This window comes from Camelina sativa, chromosome 14, assembly GCF_000633955.1.
Source record: "Camelina sativa cultivar DH55 chromosome 14, Cs, whole genome shotgun sequence".
Lineage (NCBI taxonomy): Eukaryota > Viridiplantae > Streptophyta > Magnoliopsida > Brassicales > Brassicaceae > Camelina > Camelina sativa.
The window spans coordinates 7,831,669-7,856,757 of NC_025698.1; the positions used below are offsets into that span (position 1 = coordinate 7,831,669).

At 36.9% G+C, this 25,089-nt stretch overlaps 6 protein-coding genes and 2 pseudogenes across 11 annotated transcripts; 5 read left to right on the forward strand and 3 right to left on the reverse strand.

The window, feature by feature from the left end:
• LOC109128784 lies at positions 2,326 to 2,855 on the reverse strand. The gene has a single exon (XM_019235751.1). The coding sequence runs from the start codon at positions 2,699 to 2,701 to the stop codon at positions 2,438 to 2,440; it is 264 nt and encodes an 87-aa protein (XP_019091296.1). The 5' UTR covers positions 2,702 to 2,855; the 3' UTR covers positions 2,326 to 2,437.
• LOC104740335 (uncharacterized protein At4g15545) lies at positions 3,591 to 5,940 on the forward strand. Of its 2 annotated transcripts, none has more exons than XM_010460890.2 (9): positions 3,591 to 3,996; positions 4,355 to 4,423; positions 4,525 to 4,581; positions 4,721 to 4,784; positions 4,868 to 4,936; positions 5,024 to 5,257; positions 5,358 to 5,403; positions 5,502 to 5,580; positions 5,676 to 5,940. In XM_010460890.2, exons 1-9 carry the CDS (start codon positions 3,727 to 3,729, stop codon positions 5,766 to 5,768), a joined length of 981 nt encoding a protein of 326 aa, XP_010459192.1. In that variant the 5' UTR covers positions 3,591 to 3,726; the 3' UTR covers positions 5,769 to 5,940. The 2 variants fall into 2 exon arrangements, with proteins under 2 accessions (XP_010459192.1, XP_019091289.1); XM_019235744.1 differs by having other exon boundaries at positions 4,868 to 4,927.
• LOC104740336 (LOB domain-containing protein 3-like) lies at positions 6,021 to 8,455 on the reverse strand. The gene is made up of 2 exons (XM_019235747.1): positions 7,226 to 8,455; positions 6,021 to 6,545 (listed from the first exon to the last, which is right to left on the reverse strand). The coding sequence occupies exons 1-2, from the start codon at positions 7,403 to 7,405 to the stop codon at positions 6,231 to 6,233; spliced, it is 495 nt and encodes a 164-aa protein (XP_019091292.1). The 5' UTR covers positions 7,406 to 8,455; the 3' UTR covers positions 6,021 to 6,230.
• Positions 9,467 to 15,320, forward strand: LOC104740338 (molybdenum cofactor sulfurase). Of its 4 annotated transcripts, none has more exons than XM_010460892.2 (21): positions 9,467 to 9,727; positions 9,941 to 10,039; positions 10,219 to 10,277; positions 10,393 to 10,711; positions 10,838 to 10,964; positions 11,382 to 11,487; positions 11,572 to 11,617; positions 11,832 to 11,870; positions 11,941 to 12,097; positions 12,291 to 12,393; positions 12,530 to 12,646; positions 12,812 to 12,889; positions 12,981 to 13,082; positions 13,207 to 13,306; positions 13,672 to 13,782; positions 13,905 to 13,969; positions 14,049 to 14,170; positions 14,241 to 14,473; positions 14,544 to 14,677; positions 14,768 to 14,878; positions 14,977 to 15,320. In XM_010460892.2, exons 1-21 carry the CDS (start codon positions 9,622 to 9,624, stop codon positions 15,073 to 15,075), a joined length of 2,433 nt encoding a protein of 810 aa, XP_010459194.1. In that variant the 5' UTR covers positions 9,467 to 9,621; the 3' UTR covers positions 15,076 to 15,320. The 4 variants fall into 4 exon arrangements, with proteins under 4 accessions (XP_010459194.1, XP_019091282.1, XP_010459195.1 ...); XM_019235737.1 differs by having other exon boundaries at positions 14,547 to 14,677; XM_010460893.2 differs by having other exon boundaries at positions 14,049 to 14,149.
• On the forward strand, positions 15,417 to 18,085 carry LOC104740339 (annotated as a pseudogene).
• LOC104740341 (post-GPI attachment to proteins factor 3-like) lies at positions 18,155 to 20,402 on the forward strand. Of its 2 annotated transcripts, none has more exons than XM_010460899.2 (6): positions 18,155 to 18,248; positions 18,641 to 18,760; positions 18,958 to 19,207; positions 19,301 to 19,497; positions 19,585 to 19,772; positions 19,857 to 20,402. In XM_010460899.2, exons 2-6 carry the CDS (start codon positions 18,666 to 18,668, stop codon positions 20,153 to 20,155), a joined length of 1,029 nt encoding a protein of 342 aa, XP_010459201.1. In that variant the 5' UTR covers positions 18,155 to 18,248; positions 18,641 to 18,665; the 3' UTR covers positions 20,156 to 20,402. The 2 variants fall into 2 exon arrangements, with proteins under 2 accessions (XP_010459201.1, XP_010459200.1); XM_010460898.2 differs by having other exon boundaries at positions 18,163 to 18,299.
• On the reverse strand, positions 20,439 to 23,518 carry LOC104740340 (UDP-glycosyltransferase TURAN-like). The gene is made up of 16 exons (XM_010460897.1): positions 23,429 to 23,518; positions 23,154 to 23,251; positions 22,986 to 23,019; positions 22,858 to 22,913; positions 22,626 to 22,763; positions 22,385 to 22,533; positions 22,212 to 22,301; positions 22,048 to 22,114; positions 21,879 to 21,942; positions 21,685 to 21,790; positions 21,458 to 21,600; positions 21,199 to 21,371; positions 21,047 to 21,099; positions 20,899 to 20,974; positions 20,685 to 20,813; positions 20,439 to 20,598 (listed from the first exon to the last, which is right to left on the reverse strand). The coding sequence occupies exons 2-16, from the start codon at positions 23,244 to 23,246 to the stop codon at positions 20,575 to 20,577; spliced, it is 1,395 nt and encodes a 464-aa protein (XP_010459199.1). The 5' UTR covers positions 23,247 to 23,251; positions 23,429 to 23,518; the 3' UTR covers positions 20,439 to 20,574.
• LOC104740342 lies at positions 23,598 to 24,767 on the forward strand (annotated as a pseudogene).

Genomic DNA, 25,089 nt, shown 5'->3' on the forward strand with positions numbered 1-25,089 from the left:
CATCCGAGAAATTTACTTTTATTTGAGCTTGTACAATTTTAAAATAGGGAGTACAATTCTACTACGTAAAACAAAAAACGTATTGTTAATGGACTTACAAAATTATCAACTGAAATAAATTTGACCTAATTAATTTGCCATTAACATAGTGATGAGTTGATGATAAACCTATCTCTATTTTATTTTTCGTGGTGTGTGGATTAATATTAGCTAATAATATAAATTTATATAAATGGAGCTAGTGGAGTTTAAACCAATCAATCGAAATAGTCCGTGATTTCGATTAAAATCAGAATAGAGTATGATTAACAAGTTGTTCTTACGTCATTAAGGTCAAAGATGAAAGAAACAGGAAATGTTTTGATTAACCTTATTTGTGTGGTTGGTGGTTCAGTAGAGTTGATTCATAGTATAATAAATAAAAATATTCTGAGTTTTTTGTTTGTTTTTGTAAGAAAAATTGGTCAATAGATTACAGATGGTTTGATGAGATATCTGCGGCTAATTTAAAGTTCAACATTCTTTAAGATTACTCGAAGACCAAGAAGTCAAATAGAATAGTACTACAAGTAAAATCATATTAAGCCGGCCCTTCGTTTTCATTATAATTAATTTGTTTTCATGATAACTTTATTTATTTGTTTAGTGATATTCTTAAAAACGTATACAGTATGATTTGTTTTACGTTTATTTCTATTCTTCGTGATCTGCCCGACAAGATTTATAAGTTTCTCAACATTACAAATACATTTTTTGGTTCATTTAAATAAGTACTTCTTGTCTGCTAAACGTCATTCGCATGTCTCACAAATGTATAATTACTTGTCGCAGGAAAAAAAAAACCTCAAATAGTGACAAAGTATGTAAATAAAAGACATCGAGGCATAACACACAAAACATCGACAGAGTTCGGAGTCACTAGACAAGTTGTTCACGATACTCTTGTCCCATAGCGTTTTGGAAATTTACGATTTTGTTATTATTTATAAATTTAAATGTTACATAAACTAAACGGCATGTTTTACAGAAAAAAACAAACTGAAACGACATTTCTATCAAGTTCTCCGGTACGACTTTTCAACAGTTTCCATATATACGTATGTAGTTATAAGTGATATTCCTAGAAAATGGATGGGTTCAAATATTCAATTCAAAAGTTATTTTTATTATTACTATTATAAATAGTAATATCAAAAAAAAAATCAAAATAAAGAAACATTTTTGGGTTAAATGACGTGTAATTAAAGGTATTAAAGAGTGGCAGGTGGGTTTGGTTGTACGGTCATTTATTCATACAGAGTGTGACCCACCAACTCTCTGCCTGTCCTTCTTTTTGTTCTCTCTTACCCTCAGTACGGACCCTTCTTATTTTTCTTTATATATTAGATTACAGTTTAATTATTTTATTTTTATAAAGTCATTAATGGTTGGCGACAAAAACAAAGTTTTACTATTTAAACAGTTTTGATTTTTTATCAATCACAAAAAACTTTATTAAAAGCTTTATTTTTAGTTTTTTTGTACAACTCTATTTTGCACTATTAAAAACTTTATTAAAAACTTTATTTTGCACTATTCCGTAAAAACTTACAGCTTTTTCTGTACAGTTTTAGGTATGTTATCAATCAGACAATATCTTATACATGACCTTATGAAAACAAAAAAAATAATATATATATATATCTCAAATAAGATAAAAAGAAAATTAAAGCAAAATAAGTGAGACCTATTGGTTCGGCCCAATATAATTGAGGTTCAGCTTGGGCCTTTGCATGGATGAAGGTCCATTATTTTCTTATCGGACATAATTCATTTGTGTATTATTTAACTATATTTATAGATACAATTAACTGTATTTAGTATTACATACGATTAACGAAACTATAAATGTAAGTTTAAGATTAACAAATAATCTAAAAATAGAAATATTTGAAGAGGAAATTAAACTAAGTTGGCGATTAGGACATTTCTTGATGAATCGATAATTTGCGGCTACTTTTTGCCAAAATAACTTATTTTTAAACCGGTCTATATATATAGGATCGAGCTTGGAAGACTGTCTTATTCAGAGTCCTTGATTGGTTGGCAATTGGCATTCATTGTTGTTTTTTATCTGACTGCCGTAGACTAATTAATACAGTATATATTAACTGTCACGAACTCATGATATCAAACCGAATAAAACATTTTCTTTCTCCTATTACGAACGTTCGTTGCTTGATACCAAACCAGACAATAACAATACCACTTATATGATAATCACTGTTCTATAAGTTCCGGTCTAACCCAATCAAGGTTTAATTAGTTCTTAAAAAAAAAAATGAAAGAATTAAGTAAAGGAACTTATGATCGTGATGAGACTGGAACGTCTGCTTCTAACATCGTTATTAATTATGATTTAATTATAACGATAAGTACATAAACAACACAAAATTAACTACAAAACTATACCAGCAATATCTTTGATTGCAGATGCTAAGAAAACACCAGAGAATGTTACATTAAAATCTCCCTGAGCTTGTTGTTTATCGGTGAACCTCAACAACGACGTCGTTCCAAGCTCGCCGACTTGATTTACTGCTGAGATATTTTGGAACACATCGAAGAATCTGAGAAAGACAAGAATAATTAGGGCAAGAAGATAACATATCTGAGATGCGTTGAAGAACAAGTGATAAGCTGCAACTTGAAGAAAATACATCCTTCTTTTTTCTTGTTAGCTAAAGAAAGAATTCTCAGAAGAAGATATCGATGTTTTTTTCTTTCTTCGCGTCGAGATGTGTGTATATATAATAATAGTATACCGTATACGTGTGTGTGATTTTTGTGTATGTATACGCACACAGACAATCAGACATACTCGACGAGACCCACTCTGTACCGAACAAACAATGCAATAAATGCTCAAAGCCGATACTTGTCTCTCTCATCGATTTTGGTAGTACTGTATAGTCCGGTTTTCGATGATATACCGGGCGATACAACCGACGTGTAGGAGATTAGGATCGATTAAATCGTCCAAATAATTAATGCAAACCGGAAAAAACCGGATATGTGTTTTATACATTTAAGGAAATTTGAACATACGCAGATACGAAATTGATATGCATTTCAATACGTGTCTGGTATTTTCTTCTGCTCAACTGCATTAGATGTGACATCTCAACTTCATAACTACAAAATTGCTGAAACCTTTATTATTGCAATTCTAATAACTTTTTGAGGATTTTATTATTTATATTATTACCCAACAGGCCAATATGCAGTATTATTATACTATATTTTAAAACCACATAAAATTAAATGCGATTTCACGTCATTATTTGTCTTTTTGAAATGTAGGACCAAATATGCACTCACAATTTAATTTTCTTGATTTTATTTTTGTAAATACAATTGTGAGAAATATAAAATTGTTGTTNAAATTTTTTTTTTTTTTTTTTTTTTTTTTTTTTCTTTAGTTTGGAGGGAAAAGTAATGAAAAAGTGGTTTTCTTAAAATTCAAAATAGAGACAAGAAAAAGATAGATAGCCAATGACAAAATGACAAGTGTAAAGGCGTTTTGTCTTCTGCAACAACAAACAACAACTAAGGCATTCGGACAATTTCAGAGCTGAAAACCCTAATCTATCTTCTCGGGGGTTGTCATCTCCAAAATTTTAAGGGTTCAATCTCTAACCTTATCTCCGGCGTAGAAGGGGACGTTAAGGGGGGGGGGGCGGAGAAATGGGAGACGACCAGCTAGATTTCGAGCTCCCCGAAGAGGTTCTGTCGGTGATTCCGATGGACCCTTTTGAGCAGCTGGATCTCGCTAGAAAGATCACGTCAATGGCGATAGCTTCAAGGGTCTCTAATCTAGACTCTGAGGTGGTGGAATTGAGGCAGAAGCTTGTGGATAAGGAGAATGCTGTGCGTGAGCTTGAGGAGAAGGCTTCTCGCCTTGAGAGCGATTGCCGCGAGGCTGATTCGAGATTGAAGATTGTTCTCGAGGACAATGTGAGTTTTTATTATAATTTCGTTTCAGTATCCAATTCTGCCGAGATAATTTCTTGTTGATGGAGACATAGTCTTAGGGGAATGACTAATTAGATTCTGGATTTTTTTTTGTGTGTTAGAGGACAATTTTGTGTGTTTGATTTAATATTTGGTGTATTGGTTTGATGTTTAGACTTGAGAAGTGTTGTATAATGCTGTGAATTTGGTATATAGGTAGTTATTTATTCAGCTGTGGTCTGTATATTGAGATTTGTTTGCTCTTATCCAATCAGTGTATGAACATATCTGGTCAAGTATAAAAAATGATTATGGTGTCACGCTCTTATAGACTGTAACTGTCTTTCTTTTTCTGCTAAAGATGAACCTAACTAAGGAGAAGGATTCACTGGCAATGACTGTAACAAAACTCACTCGTGATTTGGCTAAGGTGATACTTTTTTGTTTGGTTTTCTGATGCATGTTTGATTTTGTGTTGCAAGAGAGTTTCATATCATATACTTTTGGGAGCTAATGTTTCTACTTTTTTAGTTGGAGACATTCAAGCGGCAGTTAATCAAATCCCTGAGCGATGAGAGTGGTCCTCCGGTAAGAGATTCAAGCTTTTGTTTTTAGTGCACTCCAGTGAGGGACTAAAACATTTCCTACTATTACTCTCTATCTTGCAAGCTTCTGGCCTCTGATTTAAGAGATTGATAGTTTGCTCCTTCTCCATTTGTTATTACAGCAAACAGAACCTGTTGATATCAGGACATGCGACCAGTCAATTCCTGGATCATACCCAGGCAAAGGTACTGCATCAATATTCAATTCGCAATTAAAGAGTTGTCTTGTTTTGGTCCATCTGTGAGCTAACTATCTTTCAAAAATGCAGATGAAAGAACCCATGCGCACTCAACAAACTACAGTGGATCTACAGACATGACCAATCCAGGTGTGGAAGGTAACATGGAATCAAATATCCTCTGTTATTTCTGCTTTTATCTCTGTGCTGCAACTGGTGAACAACGTATGAGTTTTTAATCTACAGCTTCAAAATACACTGGAAACAAATTTTCAATGACACCGTACATCTCTCCACGTCTCACACCAACCGCAACACCAAAGATCATCTCCACAAGTGTATCCCCTCGAGGCTATTCTGCAGCAGGTTCTCCTAAAAGGACATCAGGTGCGGTTTCTCCTACAAAGGCAACTCTCTGGTACCCATCAAGTCAGCAGTCATCAGCTGCAAATTCTCCTCCTCGCCACCGCACACTCCCAGGTTCATAGGATCTTAATGAGAATGTTGCTTGTATAAATTGGTAAAGCTCAAGTATATGCTTCTCTCATAGATATTAATGTATAAAACTCTTTTTTTTCAGCTCGAACACCGCGGATGGATGGTAAAGAATTTTTCCGGCAAGCTAGGTGAGGCTTTTCATCAGTTTGTCTTTGTCCTAACAAGTGTCGGTTTTATCATTAATCACAGTTTCAAATTATTGATCTTTTTCACCCATCATTCTCAGGAGCCGATTATCGTACGAACAATTCAGTTCCTTCTTAGCTAACATCAAGGAGCTCAATGCTCAAAAGCAAACCCGAGAGGTAAAAAACCAGTTGTAGTTTTTGTGCGCCATTTTTTGTTTTTGCCTCTCGATATGTCCAGATTACAGATTTGAAAAAGTTGATGCTTTTGACAGGAAACTCTGAGGAAAGCAGACGAGATATTTGGGGAAGATAACAAAGATCTCTATTTATCTTTCCAAGGCCTCCTTAACCGAAACATGCGTTAAACTTTCATAAGCCCATTATCTTGAACTGCCCAATGTGATAGGATCATAACCATTGTAGTAGTATGTGATGTGTATTCTCGATGGGATTTAGTGACATGCAAAGTGTGCTTGTGCTTCGCAAAAAAGAAAGAAACATCTCGTTTTGGAAAGTGTTCTGTTTCTTCCTCGTAAAGTGTTCTCGCTTTGGTCCCAACTCTTAAATGCATTTTAATAGATATTTTTTGCTTTGAAATTTAATTGAAGTTTTTATAATGATATAAACCAACATATCAATATGTAACATATACATCCAAAAGAAGGCAGAGAGAAATAAAGTCCATAATCTTAATACTTGTAGCTGCTACTTGATAATAACTACTCTAGACAACTACTTAAATTAATTTAATCGTATACTTGTTCATATACACATCTTATAATTTATTTAGTTATAACTAATGCAAAGATAGAGTACTAATTGAAAAGCTAGCACGACCAAAGGGAGTCTCCGGAACCATCCTCGTACACAAAAGCCATGTCGACGTCACTAGAGAAGTCTTTGTTCGTCGGGAAAGTAACGGTGCTCGCTGTGTATGGCGAAGGTTTGGTGTCAATACGGCAGAGCGTCCTTATATGCATCAACTCGGCCTGAGTAAAAGCGAGCTGAGTTTGGAGAGCCTCGAGTTGCCTTTGTAATGAAGAAATTGTCCCTACACGTCCGTACACAGGATCTTGCACCCTCGCGTTGGCCTCGTACACCATAGAATTCACGGCGTCGCCCCGTTGGTTCTCCGATAGCTCCTACGATCGGTGAATTAATAAACTTAATTAGGATATTTGTAATATTTACTTTCACCCCTTATTATGGAAGTTTTAGTGATAATCAAATAATAATTTTAAGTATGTTTAAAACAAGTGATGCATTTGTTGTTTCATTGTTTGTAATGATTTTGTCAATGATATCATAGTAATATTCATTATTCAATAGTGGAAAATAGTAAGAAGTCGCTTTTAGACATGGATCAATTATTCACCGCGTCATACTTTGTCATAAGATAACAAATTATAACGTGACATACAATGTAGACTTTTGATATCAAACTAGAAAGAGACTTCCTACAATATTCTTACACGCGGTTTCGATATTTTCCAAAAATAACAAAAAATCTTTAATAAAGCAATGTCATCATCACACTGAAAAGATCGAACAAACCCCAATTGTTAAAACTTTAAATTGCAAAAATCAAAAACAATTTACAGAATTTAACAACCAGAATGATCCATCCAAACTTATTTAAAATGTGAACATTTAGGTAAGAAGATTATACAAACCCCTTTCTCCCTATAGCTTACACGACTATAATATCTTAATTGCGGGTTAACATCACACAATGATACAATTGAATCAAGAAGAGAATATATATCACAAGCCTTTACACAGCTTAAAAAATAAAAAAATGGCTAGAGAAGTGAATATTCACCTGCAACATCTTATTGACATTACTAGCACCAAAAATCTTGTGGACAATGGCAAATTTGTAAGGTTCTTTAGACGGAAAATATGGAGCAAAGACGCAATCTTTCACACACTTCCGCCGGAGAAGCTTACACCCGGCACAGGGCGATACTGTTCGTCCGTGTCTGTGGCCCTTTTGTCTCATTTAGAAAAGAAAAAAAAGTGTTTTGTGACAATAAGAGAAGAAGAAGAAGAAGACTTTAGAGAATAGTGTGTGACTTGTGTTTATATAGACAAAGAAGAGAAAGTGAGACATCAAATCTTCTTGTGGGTCCGACCCAAAAGTAAATAAGTCATTTAGATTTGCTTTCTTTGGACAAAAAATCCCATCTCTATTCCTTAAGATTTCTTTGGCCCACTTATAAAATTCTCATGGTTTTTGTTATTTATGTGTTGAATCGGTTTTTGTCTGTATATTGAATTCAATACTAGCTAGTTTCCCCTATTTGTTTCTTGCAAGTTGAAGCAACATTGCTTCACTATTTTTTCTCCTTGTTTTATCAAATGTTATTTACATTGTAAGTTGTGTTGTTTTATCAAGACAACAAATGTATATAGTTTATCAAATGTTATTTACATTGTAAGTTGTGTTGTTCAAGTGATTCAAAATCGACGAAAACCGTTTGGGGCTCTACTAGTATAGTAACAATTTTCGTTTTACTTCTGCAAGAAGTTGTATAATAAATCGTAAATACCAAACGCAAGATCTTTGGGTGTAGATATCAATATACATCTACGCTCACGTAATGAAATAGTTGGTTGCTCTTGGTCGGTTGTTATAACTTCTACCTAATAGATAATTAATGATATACTTTGAAACGATTTCAATCATTGGGATAAAATTTCTAAATAATTTGTATCTTGGATGAGACAAAATTCTAACTTTTAAAACTTATTAATTAGTACTAGCGTTCGTGTTTGTGAGAACAATATTTACGTTTTCGTTTTAGCGTATGTGTGCGTGTCATGCGTATATGTTTGTACCAGTGATAGCATTTTAGATGTTTGTTTCACCGTGAGCATAGAAGTTACATTTGTGTCATTGTGTGTATGTTTCAGTTTAGTGTATTATGTTTCAGTTTAGTGTATGTGTTCGTGTAATGAGTTTGTATCGGTGTTAGCACTAAAAATGTGAGAACTTAATTAAGGTTTCGTTTCCTAAATCAAATAATCTTGAACGAACCTCATGCGACCTAATAAAACAAGGGTTAGGTTACGGCATAATAAAAAAACTCTGAATAAATTCATCAGAACAAATTAGAGATATAGAAACCTTACTTGCAGAGAAGAAGAACAAGGAAACCTTACTTGCAGAGAAGAAGAAGAAGGACGATGATCGTCGCCTTCGCAAACGGATTTGAAAGAGAACGACAACAATTGTGAGAGAGAGTGANTTTTTTTTTTTTTTTTTTTTTAGTGAACGAACAAACATCGCGACCTCTTTATATAGGCATTCACAATATCAGGTAAGTCGGTTTAATTATAATGGGCTTAGGAGCGTCGGCCCATTACTTTTGTTTTAGGCAATGTTTTGAAATCCGACCCGGATGGTGAACTGGACTAGCTCTCAGTTCACCAGATCATCGGATCAACCGGATTCGACTACGAGTTAAATGAGTAAAATATATTTAATGTATTTATATAAAATAAATATTTTTAAAAATATTATAAAAAAGAATATCATATTTAACAAAATATAAGTTTAATAATAATAATAAAATGATTAAAATTTTTAAATCCAAATAGAAAAAATAAAAAACACTAATAAAACATCTTCAAAAATAACTAATTGTTCTTACCCAAAGTTCGAGAGATGACAAAGAAGTTGAAGACCAGAGCTGTGTCGTGAGTCATGTGTTACCGTCTAAGTTATAAACGAATAAAAGGTTCTAAAACTAATTGAAACTGTGAATCTCTTTACATTTTTTCAAAAATTAAATAGATTTTTTTGAACCATTAACCGGCCGAGTCAACCGGTTCACCTGGTCGTGGATTAATAACGATTTTTTCTGAGTTTTACCGGTTTTATTACTACCGGTTATTAGTACTATATCCGAACCGGTGAAGTTTCCGGGTCGAAGGGGCGTGAAAACATTGGTTTTAGGTTTCCTTTTTTCTTAAACTATTTTCCTTTGTTTTTATTTTTTAATTGTTGTTTCGTTTTCTCCTAGAACCATATTTCCTTTTTGCTTATGTAAGAGAGAAAATTAAAAAACAATTACGTGGCAAAAAGGAAACAACTATTTTAAATAAGCCGGGAACGACCGTCTTACTTCTCCCCGGCGATTTATCAGAGAAAGAGAGAGAGAGAGAGAGTTATATCCTTCGTTTCGCCGGGAAAAGGAATCGGAGGAGTCGGAGATGGAATCGTTTCTGAAAAAATTCGGAGATTATTATGGATACCCAGATGGTCCCAATCACATCAATCAGATCCGCCACTCCCAATTCAAGCGATTAGAAGATCAAGGTCCGTTTTTTTTTTCTTTCTTTGGATCTAATACAGCTCTCACTAGTTTCGAATTGAATTTCAAATTGAGTTAGGTATGTAAATTGAAGATATTTTAAATCCGGGTTTACGGTTTTTTAAGACTGGTGGTTATCACTCTCTTATTATCCATCCACACGGTATTATTATATTGGAAATTGAAACTTATGAGAGCTCTTGTGGGTATATATGCAGGTTTTGTTTACTTGGATCATGCTGGTTCTACTTTGTATTCTGAGTTGCAGATGGCTGATATCTTCAAGGACCTTACTAGCAATGTTTTTGGAAATCCACGTATCCTTCTCATCTTTTTCAACCTCATAACACATTGTCTTTTTTTTTTTACTAGATGAGCACTAAGTTAATGACTTGAATATGTGAAAATTTTGATGTTGATTGGTGAAAATAGGGTAGCTAATCTCTTTTTCTGTACGTCTTCTTTGTTGGAAAGAGGTTCCTTAATGATGATTTAGATAGTCAAAGTGATATCAGTTCTGCGACCAGTGACCTTATAGCTGATGCTCGACATCAGGTATCTTAACATTTCTTCAACTGATGTATGGGAAGTTTTTATATTATTACTGCTATTCATCTTCTAAGTTGGTTCTATATGTTTCAATCATTTCTTCATTGCACACTGGAGTTAGGTGCTTGAATACTTCAATGCTTCTCCTGAAGATTACAGTTGCATTTTCACCTCCGGAGCCACCGCAGCGCTTAAGCTTGTCGGAGAGACATTTCCGTGGACCCAAGACAGTAATTTTTTGTACACCATGGAGAATCACAACAGTGTACTTGGTATCAGGGAATATGCATTAGCTCAAGGTGCTTCAGCATGTGCTGTGGATATTGAAGAGACAGCTAACCAACCAGACCACCTCACAAATTCAGGACCATCTATCAAGGTAAAGCATCGTGCTGTGCAGATGAGAAACACTTCTAAACTCCAAAAGGAAGAGTCAAAAGGTCCGTTAGCTTGATAAGCTTTTCTTTATTTATTCACGAATGCATCACATGTCATATTCTTGTACGGTGGGTATATGATCGACTTTTCTGGTTTGCTTATCCTGTGTTTCACTCTTATGTTTACAGGAGATGCCTATAATCTGTTTGCTTTCCCCTCAGAGTGCAACTTTTCCGGCGTCAGGTTTGATCTAGATCTGGTGAATTTGATCAAAGAAAATGCTGAAACCACGCTAGAAGGTTCTCCCTTTAGCAAGTATGTGGCACTTTACTTTCTCTCTTCCTCTGCTTGGATACATATTATGAGGTTTAGCGATGCTATGCATAGAACAATTCAACTCCTTGAGCATAGTGAATTTTTTTTGTCATGGTCTTTGAGTGTGAGTTAAATACAGCCTTGGAACAGGAGAAGTATTACAGGAATCGGCCATATCTTTTTGATATGATTTTTCTTCTGTTAATGTTAAATAATAGAGAATGATCTGTGCACATTTTGATGATCTATAACAATTGATAATGTAAGCCTAAAACCACTAATTGTTTTTTGGAGGAACTACTTTGGCTTGATTTGATACTTCCTTCTTTGTTAATTCTGTGTATAAGACTTAAGAGGGTCGTTCGTTTTGGTTTCTATTATTTCTCGCTCATCATGGCTTATATACGTTTTTATAAGGAGCAAGCGGTGGATGGTCTTGATTGATGCTGCAAAGGGTTGTGCTACACTACCACCTGATTTATCGGAGTATCCTGCAGATTTTGTTGCTGTGTCATTCTACAAGGTAACTCCTGGATCTTTCTAAAATAAATGAAGCTCTTTTGTTATCAGATTTTGACTTTCTTTGTTTTCTGCTGTTTTTATGAAGTTATTTGGTTATCCTACTGGGCTTGGCGCTCTCCTTGTACGTAATGGTGCGTAATTTGTTCCCTAGATTTATCTCCTTCAGTAAATAATCACAAATATGACTGTAGTTCAGAAACATTCTCGTTAAATTCATCACTTAGATCAGAACATTTCTTTTGTTAAGATCTCCAATATTTTTTTCCATTTCATTCTTATCACCTTTGAGACTAAATTCTCAAACAAGATCTGACATGATATTTTTCTCGTTATTATAATCTACAGACTCAGCCAAATTGCTCAAAAAGACTTATTTTAGTGGAGGTAAGCATCTCATTTAGTTGTGTAAAATGTTTATATTTGTATGGGCATTTGTTGAACGTAATACTTACAGGCACTGTTGCGGCTTCTATTGCTGACATTGACTTTGTAAAAAGAAGGGAAAGGGTGGAAGAGTCTTTTGAGGATGGTTCTGCTTCATTCCTGAGCATAGCAGCCATCCGTCATGGCTTCAAATTACTCAAGTCGCTTACACCTTCTGCAATTTGGATGTGAGTAGAACTTTGCTCCGTTCAGAATTTCCAATCTTGAAAATGACTTCAAAATTTCCTTAGAAGATCGTCTAGTAGATTCAATATGTTATTTATTCTTGTTAATCATTGTTTGAAATTTGCAGAAGTTTAAAGTCCCCTCCAAACGATCTGATATAGTAGAAGCTAAGTGTGTTCTGTATCTATTTACTAGGCACACAACGTCACTTTCCATATATGTGAAAAAGAAACTTCAGGCGTTACGACATGGAAACGGAACTGGTGTATGTATTCTGTATGGCAGTGAAAATCTGAAGGTCAGTTCTTTCATGATTAAAAAGTACTCAGTTCATATATGTATATTTTTAAATGTCATCATTTACTTTAGAAGTCATATGGAATTACTCTTCTTGTGACCATAGTATTTGATTCATTCTATGTTTTATGTTTCAGTTATCTTCACATAAATCAGGCCCAACGGTTACATTCAACTTGAAAAGACCTGATGGCTCTTGGTTTGGTTACTTGGAGGTGGAAAAGCTTGCTTCTTTATCTGGAATTCAGTTACGGGTATGTTTTGGAAACACAGTTTTATTCTCTTTGAATTCTTCCACCCCAAAGAAAAGAAGTTATGTAAGTAAGATTAGGGGCTTGCACTCGCTGCCAAGGGGTAATCTTGCATTAAGTCATTTGACGCTGATATTTCATCTGTCATTTTACTTCATTTTGGTGTAGACAGGATGTTTTTGCAATCCTGGCGCATGTGCAAAGTATCTCGACTTGTCTCATTCTGATCTATTGTCTAATGTAGAGGTATAATTGTTCTTTTTTTTTTGCTGGCCCTGATTTTTTAGCAGTTCTGGTATTATATAGTTGAAAATGACATCCTTTTAATTTAACCTAGGCTGGGCATGTTTGCTGGGATGAAAATGATGTGATAAATGGAAAACCAACAGGGGCTGTTAGGGTTTCGTTTGGTTATATGTCAACCTTTGAAGAGGCCAAGGTATGTATGTTCCTTTATTTAGATTTTCCCCAAATCCATGTATCGGAAGTTGTCGTAAACAAAGCTCATTTTCAACATTTTTTTGTTGCGGCCACCTAATTCAAAGTGTATACTTCATTCACAGAAATTTGTTGATTTTATCATAAGTTCATTTGTTTCACCTCCAAAGAAGATTGGGAATGGAAATGTCGTCAGTGGAAGGTTTTCTCAACTTCCTAGTGAAGGTACTTTCTTTGAAATCTTTTATGGTGCTTTGTTCCTAGTAACACTAGCTGCTGTTATTTAACTCTCTTGGAGCAGTATTCACTCACGTTGACATAAAATGGACTTAGTATAATTGATTCCACCACTCGTTCTCTGGGATGTAACTTTATTAAAAGTAACCATCTTCACATGCTTACCTTTCCGTAATTTTTGGTAAAAGATGCTTCTGTTAGCCACACAAATAAAGTGCATGGAGCTTGTCGTTACTTCGTATGATCTTTGGAAAACCACGAGACATAACTTGCTAGTTGCTAGATAGCAAATATTTCATATATTATAAATGGCGTCTTAATTCTATGGATCTCCGCTTTTTGTTGATTTGCAGAACTTGAAAGTAAAGAATCTTTTCCAAGCCACTACCTTAAGTCAATTACTATATACCCAATCAAGTCATGTGCTGGATTTTATGTGATGCGTTGGCCACTTTGCAGAACAGGTATTTCATCTAACTTGCTTGGTTACTCCAAATCGGTGCTGCTGTTTGTGCAGGTATTAGTGGTTGGGATGATCTCTTTGGCATTTATGCATAACTTGTGTTTATTTTTTAAAACATAAAAGGCCTGCTGCATGATCGAGAATGGATGGTTCAGGGTCTGACAGGCGACATACTTACCCAAAAGAAGGTAATACAGTATCTTCTAGCTCGAATCTTTCTAGGTACGGCTATAACGAAATTTTGATTTACGTGGGAATGGCTTCTAGGTACCTGACATGTCTCTTATAAGAACCTTTATCGATCTTGAGGAAGGGCTACTGTCTGTAGAATCTTCTCGCTGCAAAGACAAGTTGCACATAAAAATCAAGTCTGGTTCACATGCCAACATGTATGCATTGCTCCGTATCATGTGATGTCTTACATCAGCTGCTTGTAATATATTTGATTTTGTGTTGCAGACTTGAAAACCTTAATGAGGAAACTAGAATCAATAGTTGGTTCACCAATGCCATTGGTCGACAATGCAAGTTGCTACGGTATTCTAGCTCTACTTCAAATCACTGCTTGAACAGAAACAAGAGTCCTGGATTCTGCAGAGATTTGGAAAGCAATATCAACTTTGCTAATGAAGCTCAGTTCTTGTTAATCTCCGAGGAGAGTGTTTCCGACTTAAACAGAAGATTAGAAGCAAGTACGTTTCCATCACCTTTTAATCTTACATCTTGTTCCTTTTCGCTTGATTAAAACTGATTTGGTTGCAGAAGATGAGGATTACAAACGGGCTCATGAGAAACTCAATCCATACAGATTCAGACCAAATCTGGTTGTATCTGGAGGTGAACCATACGCAGAAGATAAATGGAGAACTATCAAGATAGGTGACAACCATTTCACAGTAAGTCCATGGATCCACACAAGATCCGTAATCATATGTATAAACGTCATGGTTCTCTGTTTTTTATAAAGTTCATTTCTATTGATGCAGTCGTTGGGCGGTTGTAACCGGTGCCAGATGATAAACATAAGTAATGAGGCTGGACTAGTGAAGAAATCCAATGAGCCCTTGACAACTTTAGCTTCATATAGGAGAGTAAAGGTTCAACATTCTGAAACCAATCATTTCCATTAAAAAGGGTATTTTTGATCATTGTTTGTGAAGTAATGTAACCATTCTGGGTGTTTCATTGGATTCAGGGAAAGATCTTATTTGGAACTCTTCTGAGATACGAGATTGATGAGAAAACACAATGTTGGATTGGAGTTGGGGATGAAGTAAATCCAGATATTGAATAGGTTCAAGCTCGTGTGTATTACTAAACATAAAAGCATAAGGAGAAGCATCAAGCATATTAGAAAAGTCTGTATACCATTGTATTACTCTTTCAAGTTTGTAGAGAAAAAAAAAACAAATTCTCGACCATATAGCTCAGAGCCTCAGACATTAAAGTCTTGAGTATACCAAATACTGTAGTGAGAAAATCAAACAATATGTAATACTGTAATAGAAAAGGAATAATACAAAAGGTTACATTTTTACACATTTGAGAGACACTAAATTAGGTTTTTCTTAATCCGCTGCCTCCTCCGGCTGTGTTAGTTGTCAAAAAGCCTCCAAAAGTAAGAAAGACTAAGACTTTAGCTACTGAAACCCGCTCTAAGCAGTAGGATGATGAGGAGAGGGCGTGCCCGCGGTCGCGGCGGCGGAGGGGGTGGTATGGGCGGAGGGATAAATCGTAGATATCTGAGTCAAGTTATTGATTCATGCGGGAAGGATTTAACAACGGCGGAGGATATCGCTGATGATCTCCGTTCTAGGTACGGTAACTTTGCCCGGTTGACTCGGCAAGTGCTTCTGCTCAACGTCAGACAAATCCTTAATGCCAGAAACAACAAAGCCGAAGAGGAAGATGATAACAACAATGGCGATGAGGAACCTGCTGCTGCTGCTAAGAGGAAGAAGTTTTCGTCTTCTCCGTCTTCTTCTTCGACTTCGGAGGACGAGGACGCTGTTTACAGCGAGAAGCTGAGTCCGCCGCGGTTTAATTTGATCAATAACAGTCTACGAGATAACTATGTCAAGTTGAACAACTCTTCAAAGAAACCAACTGAGTCGCCTGTGAAAATTAACGTCGAAGTTGAGACTGTGAGCAACAAAGGTAGAAGCAAGATGGATACTATGGGGTTGAGAAAGAGGCTAACGGCTCTCGTTCTGTCAGTGGAACTACTGGTAATGGTGATTTGGAAGTGGTGGATGATAAAGGACCTACTTTTAAAGATTTTGGTGGGATAAAGAAAGTGTTGGATGAACTGGAGATGAATGTTTTGTTTCCGATTCTCAATCCTGAACCGTTTAAGAAAATAGGAGTTAAGCTACCAAGTGGGATTCTTTTTCATGGACCACCTGGTTGTGGAAAGACCAAGCTGGCCAATGCCATAGCCAATGAAGTTGGTGTTCCGTTTTATAAGATTTCAGCTACAGATGTGGTTTCTGGAGTCTCTGGTGCTTCTGAAGAGAATAGTAGAGAGCTCTTCTCTAAAGCATATAGGACTGCGCCTTCCATTGTGTTTATCGACGAGATTGATGCAATTGGATCAAAGAGGGAAAATCAGCAAAGGGAAATGGAGAAGCGGATTGTAACGCAATTATTGACTTGTATGGATGGACCTGATAACAAAGGTCCTGAGTCTAGTGCTGGATTTGTTCTCGTCATTGGAGCTACAAATAGGCCTGATGCTCTTGATCCTGCTTTGAGGAGAAGTGGAAGATTTGATTGTGAGATTGCTCTGAGTGTTCCAGATGAAGATGCAAGGGCTGAGATACTCTCGGTTGTAGCCCAAAAACTTAGACTAGAAGGTCCCTTTGACAAGAAAACTATAGCTCGTTTAACACCGGGTTTTGTTGGAGCCGATTTGGAGGGTGTTGCTAACATGGCTGGCAGGATAGCCACAAAGAGAATCTTGGATTCAAGAAAATCTCAACTGTCTGCAAACGGTGAAGATGATAATTCTTGGCTAAGGCATCCCTGGCCAGAAGAAGAGTTGGACAAACTTTTTGTCAAAATGTCTGATTTCGAGGTATGTTAATTGCAGGGGTGATATGAGTCTACTTTTCTGTACTTCAATGGTTACAAATTCTTGTTCTCTGTTATCTACCAGGAAGCAGTGAAGCTAGTTCAGGCATCTTTAACAAGAGAAGGATTTTCTATCGTGTCTGATGTCAAGTGGGAGGATGTTGGTGGACCTGAGCATCTACGACTTGAATTCAACCGTTATATAGTCAGACCTATCAAAAAGCCTGATATTTATAAGGTACTAATACAAATCACTTGACACTGTCGTATAGACAAGCATACTTGCTTGTCACTTGAGGTCTAACTGTGTGTCTTTGGATCTTTTTAGGCTTTTGGGGTAAACTTAGAGACAGGATTTTTGCTCTATGGACCACCGGGATGTGGGAAGACATTGATTGCCAAGGCAGTTGCTAACGAGGCAGGAGCTAATTTCATGCACATCAAGGGTGCAGAACTTCTAAACAAGTACGTTGGAGAAAGCGAGCTTGCTATTCGGACATTGTTTCAGCGTGCCAGGACATGCTCGCCATGTGTAATCTTCTTTGACGAGGTGGATGCTCTGACAACAAGCCGTGGCAAAGAAGGTGCCTGGGTTGTTGAACGGCTTTTGAACCAGTTTCTTGTTGAGCTGGACGGTGGGGAGAGACGTAATGTATACGTAGTGGGAGCTACAAACAGGCCAGATGTAATTGATCCAGCTTTCTTGAGACCCGGTAGGTTTGGGAATCTACTTTACGTACCCCTCCCTAACGCGGATGAGCGTGCTTCGATTCTTAAAGCTATAACAAGGAAGAAGCCCATAGATCCTAGCGTTGATCTGGATGGTATTGCAAAGATGAGATGTGAAGGTTTCAGCGGAGCTGATCTTGCTCACTTGGTGCAAAAGGCTACATTCGTGGCAGTGGAGGAAATAACAAGCACCAGTGAAGATGATGATGAAGATGTTACAGATTTAACAAAGTGTACCATCAAGATGACTCATTTCGAGCAAGCCTTGTCCTTAGTATCACCATCTGTGAACAAACAGCAACGAAGATACTACGAGGAGCTTTCAAAAAAGCTCCAAGAAAGCATAGGAAGGAAGGATTATATATTTGAGATATATAAGAAAGGTTTTGTTATGTTACAATGTTTTTATTTTAGGTTTTGTTACAATGTTTTTATTTTATTTTGGCTTGATAAAATACAACAAAGGTTTTGGTATGTATACTTATGATAAATTTTGTATAGCCAAGATAATAATGCGAAAAACGGCGTCGTTTTCTCTTAAAATAAATAAGGCACGTGCTCTTTACTTGTCCTTCGTCCTCTCCATTATTTTTACAGCGAGAATAATATTCTTTGGAGCTTTTTTAACCTTGTTGCGAAGACTCAGGCTCAGGCTCAGGCTCGGAGGTGCTCAGTCTGATCTGCGATTCTTATTTTTGTGTTGTCCTTGCGTAATTGGTACATCTCTTGGGTGTTAGGCTCTCAATTTGATTTTACGTTCTGAGTTTTCGATAATCTGATCGAATCTGGAAATCGTAGGATTAGATTATGAAGGAACCTGAAATTTTTATGGTTTTCTAACAGCGAGTTCCATTGTTGACAACGAGATTCTCTAGTTAGTTTCCACAAGTTCCAATTAGATAGAAAACGATTTGTTTTGTTTTTGATTTGTAAAAGTTTCCTTCTTTCACTGGAATGAATGATCACTTCCTTTAATGGAATTGAAGATCTTCATACGGCCTAATCCTATTTTTTATCTTCCGATTTTGATAGTCTGATTCATATTTTTTCGTGTGTAGATTGCATAGTTGTTGTTCTGCTCAGATGGCAGTCCGCTACTGGACAGCCCTGTTTCTAGTGTTGCCATGCCTTTTCAGTATTTCTAATGCTAGTGCTGGCGATGCTGATCCAAGTTACAGGTATTATAAGTTAATTCACTTTCCTTAGGATTTATACATAACTTATCTTACTTGCTTTGATATATTAGAATTTGTGTTCAAGATAAGCATGTATCTTTTATTAAGTTTATAGCGTGAACTTGGTTTAGTAGCCAGGATGTTAGCAGTCTTTTACTCATGGACGTTATGAATGAATATATCTGGCAATTTCGTATCAGGTCATGTGTTTCAGAATGTGAGGTTAGCGGTTGTGTTGGACAAGAGTGCTTTCCCCAGTGCAATTCTTCATCCAGTGGTGCTCCATGGTACATCCAAGAACCTCTGTATCTACAATGGAAACAATGGGGTTGTCAAGGTGATTGCCGTTATCAGTGTATGGTTAATAGAGAGGGAGAACGAGAAACTCTTGGTCAAGCCCCGGTCAAATACCATGGTAAATGGCCCTTCAAGCGTGTACTTGGGATTCAGGTTTGTTTATTTCTTTCAGTCACTTCTGGATTTCTGGTTGTTTCCATTAATCAGATTGAGCATGATTTTTGACTTTACCTTGTTCTTTGATAGGAGCCTGCTTCTGTTGCTTTCTCCGTGCTCAACCTAGCAATGCATTTCCATGGTTGGCTTTCCTTTTTCATTACGCTGTACTACAAATTGCCTCTGAAACAAGATAGAACAGCTTACTATGAATACGTTGGTTTGTGGCATATCTATGGTCTCCTATCCATGAACTCGTGGTTCTGGAGTGCTGTTTTCCACAGCAGGTAAATCATCTACCCATTACTTTTTTCATACACAATCTGCTTCATCTATCATATGATTTTCTAGTAATCCGTCCCCATGGTTCTCAGGGATGTTGACCTCACAGAGAGGTTGGACTACTCATCAGCAGTAGCCGTTCTTGGATTCTCACTTATCTTAGCCATCTTAAGAACCTTTGATGTTCGGGTTGAGGCTGCAAGGGTCATGGTATCCGCTCCAATACTAGCTTTTGTAACCACCCACATACTATACATCAACTTCTACAAACTCGACTATGGTACGCTACAAACTCTTTCACCTATCTGAAACCGAGTCAATATTTTTTTGGGTGAATTTCACTGGTTTTGAATGTTGTTTACAGGTTGGAACATGATTGTGTGTGTGGCAATGGGAGTCTCTCAGCTTCTCCTATGGGCAAGATGGGCCGCTGTCTCGAGCCATCCATCTAATTGGAAACTTTGGGTGGTTGTGATTGCTGGAGGCTTAGCCATGCTTCTAGAGATATATGATTTTCCTCCATATGAAGGCTACTTTGATGCTCACTCGATCTGGCATGCCGCCACAATTCCCCTTACCATTCTGTGGTGGAGCTTCATCAGAGACGATGCTGAGTTTAGAACTTCCACTCTCCTCAAGAAATCTAAAACAAAGGCAAAGTGAGTCGCCAAATTTCACAAGGTTTTCAATTCGATTGCACGATTTCTCTTAGACCACATAAGCATTGGGGAAAAAAAAAACAAAAGGAATGGATTCAAATATCAAGAAGGCAGAGTCTTTTGTTTAAAGCTAGCTGGTCTGGATTTAGTGACACAGGTTTCTTCAGTTTTTTTCCAATGTTGTTTATACGTGAACTATTGAATTTGCTTTGAGCCTTTCCGAATTTTGCCTTTGCCTTAAGTTTGGTCAATTGAGATTTTGATGTCATTTGCTCATTCATACAAACTCATGCCAAAATCGTTTTGAAATCAGACTTTTGTCAATATTTTTGAGACAATCTTGTGATATATATGATCGTGTACAAAAGTTTGAATCTACAAAATAAGTTTTTTAAGCCCACCAATTTTGAGTCTTCTCTTTCATCAATCCGCTATTTGAGATACGACCTGCATGGATCAGACGAGACATATAATGAGAAATAGCCCAACAAAATTATGTGTCGGATATAGAGACAAAGCTGAAGGATTCCTACCTGAGTAATCAAAGGTTTTGCACAATCTTCCCACTCTGTAGCCCATCGACCCGAAGAACCAGTCTCCATTGCACCCGCTTTAAGCGACATTAGTGCATCACAGTTCCGGGGAAAACCCTTGAAGAGAATCTGTTCAGAAAAACAGGGCACAAGAACATTACTACTAGTGTAGATTAGGTGAAAAGTGGCTTTAAAAGAAAGAAAAGTTACTAACTAATAATTGATCTGCTAATTCCGTTGAAGACGAAAACAAGAGTCCGTTCTTCCCATCCTTAACGAGTTCTTGAATGCTTCACAAAAGTTCAAGGTTTAAGTATTATAGTCTTTGTTCGTGAAAGTATTGAAAGTCGCTGATTATTTACCATGAGTAGGAAACCGAGCAAACTGGGAGGCCACATCCAAACATATCAACAACCTAAAACGCCAAACATCCGTAACAAGTTGACAGAAGGGAAAATCAAACCTAAGTCTTTACCTTATTAGCACATATGGGCTCTAATTATAATGGACTTACCTTCATGGGAAGGTCTAAACCTGATGACGAAGTGTGTAGGCAAACACCAAGATCTGCAGAACCTAAAAGCAATGGATAATCTTCAGCTGCAAGCCACATTGTACGGAATGCCACATGTTTGAGGTTTAATCGTTTAATTTTCTCCTCGTACATTTCCTTTTCAGGTCCTTTGCCTTCATGGACAGTATAGATAGCTCATGATCAAAGACAAAACAGCAAAAATTTGTTGTGTTCTAAACAAAAACGAAACCATCTTTACCTGTAATGATGAACAACAAATTGGGATAAAGGTGTTGCTCTTCTGAAATTTCAGCTGTATCACTTCCTTTTAATCTTGCAGCAACACGCCGATCATACATCACTGCAGCTTCCAATAGGATACCAAAATTTTCATCAGGGGTCCTGAAAATTTCATGTCTAGTATTCAATGTCACGGAAGGCTGGTGTCACAAGAGTAGTGAACAAACAATGATGAGGTGTCCTCACCAGCTTGTACTGCTCACAACAAGAGCTGGTCTGTTTTGCTTCAGCGAGATGTCCGCATTGTTTTTGGTAGTAAAAAGGGTTTCATTAAACTCTTTATTCTCCAACTCTAAATTTGAATTACAAGATTCGGCATCAGAACAAATGGAGAAGCTGAAAAGGAATCAAAAGATGAACTTTTAATTTAAAGGGGATACCTCCACTGATGAAATCATACACGCCAATTGGATGGCAAAGATCTTTCTTCACTCGGCAAAACAACTAAAGAAGTAACAAAAATTTACATTGCCCTCGATACAGTACTCTCTACCCAGAGTGAAAGTGACTGATAAAAACAATCTAGGATGGAAGAAACAAACAGCTAACCTCGTGCCTTTCTTCAAGCAAAGCAGGGCGGAAAAACTCAGGAGGCTGATCATATAAAACTTTGGCTCTGTTTCAGAACATTATTTCATACGCAATCAGAATCACATAACTTTCTTTACTTCAGAAATGTTACAGGTTACAATCTATGAGATATTCCATCTCACCTCACTCCCCAATTCTGATCCAGTTCATGTTGCATTGCTTTTGTCACACATAGCGAACCTGTTGCCATCTTTCCATAATGATTCTCAAACCTAAATCATCCTAATCTTATTATTCCACCCTTAGAGATAAAGAAGTTCCAGAGATCGTTTAAGCAACTGGTTGAAATACATACCAGCGGTATAAAAATACAAGCAAATTGTTTCTTCCTAAAGACAATGCCAACAACGTATATCCAAAATTATGCCAATCTACAACAAACGCTGCACGTCTCCATGAGCTCGCCCACTTAACAGCAATTAGGGTTGGAACAGAAGGAGGATTCTGCAGAAATAACTACGTGTAACTTCTACAAATTCTGCAAGAATATAGAATTTACTGGAAATTTTTAAAGTGAAAACGATAAAGACTTTTACCTGGACCAAGAAAATGTCAGGCGCTGGTACTTTTACGAAAAGAAACCAGAGAAGCATTGTAAACTGAATAAATGCCTTGAGCAAGAGAGTAACAGGGTAAAGTATCTTCGGCAAGAGCTGAAGGAATCGAGGCTGCGCCTGTTTAATCCCCCAAAAAAACAAGAAACTGATGATCATGAATCTACAGATTTACTAGTAGCTAGCTTATATAGAGGATTTGATTGTAGCATACCATTGTATGGATGTGGATTGATGGATGATTTAGAACAGCTTCATGGGGTATAGAACCTATTCATGAATGTTAAGAACATTTAAACAATGCATTCTGATTCACAAGAACACTGAGTTAGGAATCCTTACCTCCATATGAAACAATGTCCACTTGAAACGATGCCTGCAGTTTTATGTGACAAGCAGTGTATTGATACATAAACTAAATCCAATAAACTAAGGTATTAAAATAAACTCAAAAATCGAATCAACTGAGGTGATTAGGATTTGACCAAATGCAACATTAATAAAATGAACCTGACGAGCAAGAGAAAGAGCGTGATATTGCATCCGAGGACTTCGACCAAGATCTCCAAGTACCACTACACAAGCCCTTCCTCTTTTCCCCATCTTCACTAAAATCTCATCACAGAGTTAACCATTAGTATACTATGTCGAGCTCACGATCATGTGATTTTTTTAGTCAGACTCTACTGATCCATAGGAAACTAGGGTTACAAACAAATTCAAAGAGAGAACACGAACAAAAATCTCAGAAAACAAGATCAAGCAATCGTTGAATCAAATCTTACCGGTTCTCCCAGATCCCGTCGATATTGCTCCGGGCAAAATTTTCCGATGAAGCGGAGGAGAAAGAGTTACATTAATGAAAAAAAAACACAAAATTGGGCCCTAAAAAGAATTTGGGCCATGAGTTACAAGCCCATGTCTTATAGTTCTGTAAAGGAACAAAGAGTCACGTGTCTGTCACATGTTTTGATTATCTGACGGCGAAAGAAGGAGGACTTCGTATTCACGGCGAAGGCGCCATCGACGGCGAAGTTATGATTCGTTCCTTAAATCACAGAGGAGGTTTCTGAGATTGTGTGACGCTAATGAATCGGAAGGATGATAATCATTCAGGTAACTCACTCATTTTCGATTTTCAGTCTCATAAAAACATTATAGTATAGTACTCCTATCTATGAATTTGGTTTCTCAAAAAATTTGTGACTTTTGGGTCATTCAGGAGAAGTTGCTCGCACTGTGGTGGAGTTTTTGGAAGTAGCCATCACAATGATTGTATCCCTCGAAGGTTTTTACCCATCTGGTGAGTAAAGAGCAATGGATTGTGTTTTTCATTTTGATTTGCATCCATCCCCAAAGTGATTGATTGATTTGATCATCTTGTGTGTTGTGAAGCGGCATTTGAAAGGCGGAGATATATGAATGTTGTGGTACAAAGAGCAAGGCATCCTGAGCTACGCGACTATATCCACTCTGCTGCTTCTGGGCTACTTCCTTTTATTGAAAAGGTGTTAAGTCATATCAATTCCAGTATTATCATAATAGAATATCACATGAACAGTGTTTGTTGTTGCTCACTGAAACTTCAGGGTCTTGTTGAGAGAGTAGCAGTCATATTTTTCAGTGAGGATAATGTTCCTGTGGAGAGATTCGTCTTTAAGCTCACAATTAACACGTCTTGCGCTGCTTTAGTAGAAGAGTGTCAGTTGGAGTTCGCGCTTAGGTCCTTCTTAGTCAAGCTTTCCGTTTCAAAATCCCTTGTCAAGCCTCTTCCTCAAAGTATATATATGTTTATGTATACATTTCTAGCTCCACCCTTTTTTTTACTTCTTATTCGCCATATTCTCTGTTCTTAGAGCAATGTTTCCCACTCGAAAACAGATTGTAGATGGGAGGTAACGGCTTATCTGAGGTCACTTCCTGAAGTGGGTTCAAGCAAAGAAGGAGAGCTATGGATTCCAACAGACACAAAACAGTGGCAGAAGCCACCAGTTATAACGCCTGTCAAGTCTTTGAACAGCGAGCCACTCTGTTTGCAGCTTTACTTGGAACACCCAAATTTCTCTGAACCACAACCTTGTCATGCCCAATGATGTCTCAGGAAATGCACTCCATGAGCCATAAGTCAGGTAACACACGAGCTTGGGGGCGCAGTTGGACACAATTTCTATGCAAAGATGCATTATTGTTTTGTATTATTTACTCCCATTTGTTTTTGCAGGGTGTGAAGTTGAAGGAGGGCCATCGTTGAATAAGGACCATTTGTTAACAAATTCCAAATATGCATTTAAAACATGTTTGAGATTGTGAAGTCAAATGCATATATGGCATTAATTAACGATGAAGATGAAGACTTCATTCCAAAGATATTAAAGTACCATACTGTATGTATTAATCTCGCTCACATCCTCTCTCGAGTAGATGCAGAAAATAGTACAGTGATGTA

Bases quoted from the DNA above. Each gene is read 5' to 3' on its own strand.
- LOC109128784 (XM_019235751.1), bottom strand. From the start codon at position 2,701: ATGTATTTTCTTCAAGTTGCAGCTTATCACTTGTTCTTCAACGCATCT.
- LOC104740335 (XM_010460890.2), top strand. From the start codon at position 3,727: ATGGGAGACGACCAGCTAGATTTCGAGCTCCCCGAAGAGGTTCTGTCG. The intron at 3,997-4,354 runs GTGAGTTTTTAT...TTTCTGCTAAAG, and splicing joins AGATTGTTCTCGAGGACAAT to ATGAACCTAACTAAGGAGAA. The intron at 5,404-5,501 runs GTGAGGCTTTTC...CATCATTCTCAG, and splicing joins GAATTTTTCCGGCAAGCTAG to GAGCCGATTATCGTACGAAC.
- LOC104740336 (XM_019235747.1), bottom strand. From the start codon at position 7,405: ATGAGACAAAAGGGCCACAGACACGGACGAACAGTATCGCCCTGTGCC. The intron at 6,546-7,225 runs GTGAATATTCAC...CACCGATCGTAG, and splicing joins ATGTCAATAAGATGTTGCAG to GAGCTATCGGAGAACCAACG.
- LOC104740338 (XM_010460892.2), top strand. From the start codon at position 9,622: ATGGAATCGTTTCTGAAAAAATTCGGAGATTATTATGGATACCCAGAT. The intron at 9,728-9,940 runs GTCCGTTTTTTT...GTATATATGCAG, and splicing joins CAAGCGATTAGAAGATCAAG to GTTTTGTTTACTTGGATCAT. The intron at 14,474-14,543 runs GTACGTTTCCAT...ATTTGGTTGCAG, and splicing joins AAACAGAAGATTAGAAGCAA to AAGATGAGGATTACAAACGG.
- LOC104740341 (XM_010460899.2), top strand. From the start codon at position 18,666: ATGGCAGTCCGCTACTGGACAGCCCTGTTTCTAGTGTTGCCATGCCTT. The intron at 18,761-18,957 runs GTATTATAAGTT...ATTTCGTATCAG, and splicing joins GATGCTGATCCAAGTTACAG to GTCATGTGTTTCAGAATGTG. The intron at 19,208-19,300 runs GTTTGTTTATTT...GTTCTTTGATAG, and splicing joins AGCGTGTACTTGGGATTCAG to GAGCCTGCTTCTGTTGCTTT.
- LOC104740340 (XM_010460897.1), bottom strand. From the start codon at position 23,246: ATGGGGAAAAGAGGAAGGGCTTGTGTAGTGGTACTTGGAGATCTTGGT. The intron at 22,914-22,985 runs GTAAGGATTCCT...ATTCATGAATAG, and splicing joins GGACATTGTTTCATATGGAG to GTTCTATACCCCATGAAGCT. The intron at 22,534-22,625 runs GTAAAAGTCTTT...TTATTTCTGCAG, and splicing joins CTGACATTTTCTTGGTCCAG to AATCCTCCTTCTGTTCCAAC.